This window comes from Vigna umbellata, chromosome 6 (assembly GCF_029865625.1).
Source record: "Vigna umbellata cultivar VRB3 chromosome 6, Vumbellata_1.0, whole genome shotgun sequence".
NCBI classification, from domain to species: Eukaryota; Viridiplantae; Streptophyta; class Magnoliopsida; order Fabales; family Fabaceae; genus Vigna; species Vigna umbellata.
The window spans coordinates 11,199,045-11,205,044 of record NC_142170.1 but is presented as its reverse complement, the minus strand read 5'-3'; the positions used below and the strand labels follow the sequence as shown (position 1 = coordinate 11,205,044).

The 6,000-nt window shown below is 33.0% G+C and overlaps 1 protein-coding gene across 1 annotated transcript; it reads left to right on the top strand.

Moving 5' to 3' along the window:
* Positions 1-249: 249 nt before the first annotated feature.
* Positions 250-2,410, top strand: LOC124842690 (high affinity nitrate transporter 2.4-like). Its single transcript, XM_047319231.2, has 3 exons — positions 250-1,101; positions 1,214-1,329; positions 1,422-2,410. Exons 1-3 carry the CDS (start codon positions 292-294, stop codon positions 2,086-2,088), a joined length of 1,593 nt encoding a protein of 530 aa, XP_047175187.1. The 5' UTR covers positions 250-291; the 3' UTR covers positions 2,089-2,410.
* Positions 2,411-6,000: the final 3,590 nt, after the last annotated feature.

Sequence of the window (6,000 nt, the reverse complement as noted above, 5' to 3'; positions counted from 1 at the left end):
TATTTATCTATTCATTCAGTATCAACATGAGATTCTTTACCTTTGGGATATACCATGAGGCATTTTCGCGTTACACGATGCAGATGTTTGCGGCGAAATGGATCACTGAATAAATATTACTTTTTTTAAGAGTTCCACTCTCCTTGGGAATCCACTTGCCACGTAGCATACTCTTACACAGTCAACTCCTTCCTCACTATAAAGCCACACCACACTCCTTCCTTCTTCTTCACAGCATCAACACTTCAATTCCTATTCTACCTCTTCATCCGCCATTGTTGTCAATATCAAATGGCTGAGATTGAGGGCTCTCCTGGAAGCTCCATGCATGGAGTCACAGGAAGAGAGCAAACTTTTGTAGCCTCAGTTGCTTCTCCAATGGTCCCCACCGACACCACAGCAAAGTTTGCTCTCCCTGTAGATTCTGAACACAAGGCCAAGGTTTTCAAACTCTTCTCCCTCGCCAATCCTCACATGAGAACCTTCCACCTTTCTTGGATCTCCTTCTTCACCTGCTTTGTCTCCACCTTCGCAGCAGCCCCTCTTGTTCCCATCATCCGCGACAACCTCAATCTCACCAAAAGCGACGTTGGAAACGCCGGCGTTGCTTCAGTGTCCGGAAGCATTTTCTCTAGGCTCGCAATGGGTGCAGTGTGCGACCTCTTGGGTCCTCGTTATGGCTGCGCCTTCCTCATCATGCTCTCCGCCCCTACCGTGTTTTGCATGGCCTTTGTGCAAGATGCTTCTGGGTATATAGCGGTTCGGTTTTTGATAGGGTTCTCCTTGGCCACGTTCGTGTCGTGCCAGTACTGGATGAGCACCATGTTCAACAGCAAGATCATAGGACTTGCAAATGGAACTGCGGCAGGGTGGGGTAACATGGGTGGTGGAGCCACTCAGCTCATAATGCCTTTGGTGTATGAACTTATCAGAAGAGCTGGGGCTACTCCCTTCACTGCTTGGAGGATTGCCTTCTTTGTTCCTGGTTGGTTGCATGTCATCATGGGGATCTTGGTCCTAACTTTAGGTCAGGACTTGCCTGATGGAAACCTTGGAGCCTTGCAGAAAAAGGGTGATGTAGCCAGAGATAAGTTTTCTAAGGTTAGTGATCCAAAAAGATATTTTCAACATCCTTATAGGAAAAATTATAAAGTTATGATTGGTGATATGGCATAACAAATTATGAAGTAACGAATTTCAACTATTTGTTCAGGTGCTATGGTATGCCATAACAAATTACAGAACATGGATTTTTGCTCTTCTCTATGGGTACTCAATGGGAGTTGAATTGACAACAGACAATGTCATTGCCGAGTATTTCTATGATAGGTTAGTTCATTCATGCATCAGTTTAATTGCTGTTCTGCAACAAATTGGTGTTTGAACCTTACATGATGAACTAATCAATTAATATGAAACAGATTTAATCTGAAGCTGCACACTGCTGGAATCATCGCTGCCTCGTTTGGAATGGCAAACCTAGTTGCTCGACCCTTTGGTGGGTATGCTTCCGATGTTGCAGCGAGGATGTTTGGAATGAGGGGAAGATTGTGGACGCTTTGGATACTCCAAACCTTAGGAGGGGTTTTCTGTATTTGGCTCGGGCGTGCGAATTCTCTTCCTATTGCTGTCTTGGCTATGATATTGTTCTCTATAGGAGCTCAAGCTGCATGTGGTGCAACTTTTGGTATCATTCCTTTCATCTCAAGAAGATCTTTGGGGATCATATCAGGTCTTACTGGTGCGGGTGGAAACTTTGGGTCTGGCCTCACCCAATTGATTTTCTTTTCAACCTCGAAATTCTCCACTTCCGCAGGTCTCTCGTTAATGGGAGCTATGATAGTGGCTTGCACTCTTCCTGTGACTCTTGTTCACTTCCCACAGTGGGGTAGCATGTTCCTACCTCCCTCAAAAGATGTCAACAAATCCACTGAAGAATTCTATTACACCTCTGAATGGAATGAAGAGGAGAGGCAGAAGGGCTTGCACCAGCCAAGTCTCAAGTTCGCTGAGAATAGCCGATCTGAGAGAGGAAAACGCGTCGCATCAGCCCCAACACCTCCAAATACAACTCCCACCCATGTCTAACTTAAATTGAAACTTCATCAAAGACAATTCCAGAACAGTATTGAGACTTCAAATTCCAATATAAGTGAAGCTTTTTCTAATAAAAGACCTTGTGCTTAGTTGTTCTTAGTTGTGCTTAGTGCCATACCATAATCAATATATCTTGATGCAGAGTATTAATAGTATCATTTGAATATTCCAGAGTTGAAATGGAATCAATCAGAAACAAAGTTGATACTATATATCATATTATGCAACTCAATTATTGTTCAGTTTTTTAGGACAAATTGACCTGTCTTATTTGGTGAAGCATAGAATATATATGCCACGAAATATTTAATAGCAGCCAAAATTTATGTCAAGAAAATAATGTAAAACTCTCTTGTAGAGCTTTCTATTATTCTCTTTACTTGGTTTGTACGGTAAGTAATAATAATTTTCATATGAGCATAATATAGAAATTATTTATTCAAGTCAGAGGTGACTCATCTTTGCTGATGGGTGAGGAAAAAGAATGGTGGCCAACTAACAAATCTTTTGCTATAATTATCGATATAATTATGGAAGATACTTTGATATATATAAATTTTTTACATTCGACATTATTTTTTTATTATTTTACTTTTTTGTAATATATATAAAATGAATGTAAACATGTGTAATCTTAATATTATTTTATAATACCTGGTCATTCAGAATAAACATATTCATATTTCAAATATTAAAATTAAAAATTTGACAAAGTTAGAAATATGTATTTAAGTTAATGTATTGGCTGATCCAAGCCCAAGTTTGAACAGACATTATTGGCCCAAAATGATCCCCGGCCCAAAGAAAGAAAGCCTACATTCCTATAGTACAACACATAGATAGGTAATGGTGATTCATTCTAGATTTTTTAAAAGAAAAAAGGGATTTAATCTAAATATAGATATAATAATAAATTGATTTAAGTATGGTAATAGTAAATCACTAAAAAAGCATTTCCATGGTTAATGCATTCTAGTCAAATTCATTAATAAGAAAACCATAAAAAGCTATTATATAATAGTTTCATAAACATATACATCTATACGAGTATTATATATATACTATGACTTAATTTTTTGAATTGATTTCGTTTTTATTTTTGAAATTACCTTTTACGAATTACATTGAATGGATTGGAATCATGAGAACTACTCAAGAAACAACTTTCTGAAATAACGTGAGGAAGTAAACAAAAACAACACGTCAGTTGAAAAATTTAATAAAACATGTCTCTACACAACAACATCTCTAATTGTAGTGGTTGTGATTAAATAGCAATGCTACAAAACGCAGCATTAATTCCAGTTAAACTATGTTGAATTTACTTTGGTTATATGAAGGCTTGAACTATTACGCCATAAAGATAGCAGTGAATTTGCAAGGTGCTTCACCCAACACAACAGAACAACCTTCAAAAAATTACACCCATCTAACCAATCCCCTATTATTTATTACGTTGCGTTTACAATGATTTGTTTGGCATACCTATCGCATATCTACTCAATAGGAATTTTTAATTTAATGATGAAATCAATAAAATTATATTTGTATAAAAAAATTATTCAAGGAAGAGTAAACTCGTTTGAGTAATTTTTTTAAGATGTAGATTGCTACCATTTTACCTTGGTTAATATAAATAAATCAAACCACACACCTTTAAAAGACTATATACTAAGCATTTCACAAGGATGGCCTATATATAACAATTGTTTAATTTTGCAATTTCTAAAAAATAATACGCTCTTTAAAGAAATTTTACAATTTTCATATAAATATTGAAACAAGTATTTATTATAATATATATCATAAAGTATTTATATATTTTGTTGCGCATTTATATTTACTTGTTCATTTTGTATTCATAAAGCTTAAATTAATAAAATTATTTATTGAAAAGTTCAAGTGTGAATCTATGACATTGAGAAAAATGATGAGAATATTTAGTGGATGAAGACTCATAAATATATTGTACTAAATTTTTTGGTTGAAAATAATGTTAATCCTCTTAACTGGGTTATGCTCTTACTAATGAATTATGACTTATCACTGTTTGAGTTTGTCCTTTTTTATATTTAATTGCAAACTTTTAACCATAGTTTAAAATACACAACTAAGATTATAAATAATCTTTTCATCCAAAAAAAATATCTAAAATCTTGAAAAAAATGTTAACTTGATTAATTTTTTTATTGGAATTAACTTTATTTTTATAAAAGAGTCTACCTCAATTAGATATAAATTTAATTTAATATAAATCCTACTTTACAAATTAATCTTATAAAAATGAATTAAATTAAAATTTACTTTTTAAATGATATCATAATAATTTGATTAAATTTACTGTGATACTTACTTTTCATATGAATATTTAAAGATTCACTGTTAAAAATATAATAAATTAATTTTATAAGATTAAATTAAACTTAAAATTCACGTAACAATATTTTAAAACAATTTGATATTACACACGAAATCTTTCATATATTTGTTTGTATATCAATTGTTTGACTTTTAGTTTTATACCATATTTACATGTAAGTTAAATAGATACTTAACTAATGTAGAAGAAAGCAATGAAGAAAGAGCATTGATTAATATTTAAAAATATTGATTAACCGTATCAAAAGAATAGGCCATGTGTATCATGTTGCCCGTGAAATCTATTCCCACAATTCCACCAGACCACTTAATGACTATTATAATGTTTTACGAACTATCATGTTTTTTCAGTTGGCGCATGCTTTTGAGCTTTTCTGAATTATTCGTGAAAGAAGAAAAATTCACCCTCCAAAAACATGTAAGACATTTTTTTTTTCACCAAGGAGTGTCAATAAATATCAATAGGTAGAAGAAAGGAAAAGGAAAAAAAAAAGTGTAATTAAAACATGACAAAGATTCGCTGAGGTTATTAGATTCGGAGCGGGAAGCAGTGACATGTTTCGCGTGAGGAAAGTAAATTTGGGCTCTGCATATTTCTGAACCATTTGTCGCTTTAACGCAATAACCAACCCGTGGGGGTGCCCATTTCTCAATAAATATGTAACCTATAGCAATATTTTTTTCAAATTTTATATAATCTTTTTCTATATTTAATAAATAAAGTCTGAAGTATTTTTTTAGGGATGCTTTCTTCTTAAGTTAAATTATAAATTTATTATAAATTAGATAAAGGTTTTCTTCGAATATTTGACATATTGAAATTACTTATCAAGTTAAAATAGGCTTGTATGCACTCGATCGAGGATTTGTCATTGAAGCACCCTCACGTGGAAATTGAATCTCTTTCATCCATTTAATGGTTGAGAAATTTATTGAGTTTGCGAATTATAAATAAGAAAGTATACGTGGAGGACCATGTATGTATAAGGTTCTGTAAATGCTTCTGGTAGAATCTTAATTCCATTTCTTTTCAGTTTTGGATAAAGGAGTAAAAGTGCAGGAGCAGGACACGACCATGTCTATTACATTTCGAACCAAACATCACCAATTGTTCCCACTGTTGTTAATATGAAAGTTGGATATTTCATTTAGGAGGGTGAGAATCATGGGAAGCTGGACTTTGATTTTCACCACATATATTTTTTCTTCACATCATTAAATATAGCCAATTTATTTTGCTGTTAGGTTGGACATTCCTTCGTTCGTGCAAAATATATTTTGTCATAGTGATTATTTATATTTATTATAATTTATCATGTATAAAAAGTAACGTGATAACAGTAAACAAAATAATATTTTTTATACTAGTTATAGAATATAATACATATAAAAGTGGATGCAGTGATATTTTGTAATAAAAATAAATTTTTTTACGTGAGTTCAAGTTTAATTGATATAGAAAATTGATGGAGTAGCATTTTGTAATATATAAGAAACTTTTCTATACTGGTTTTAATTATAACT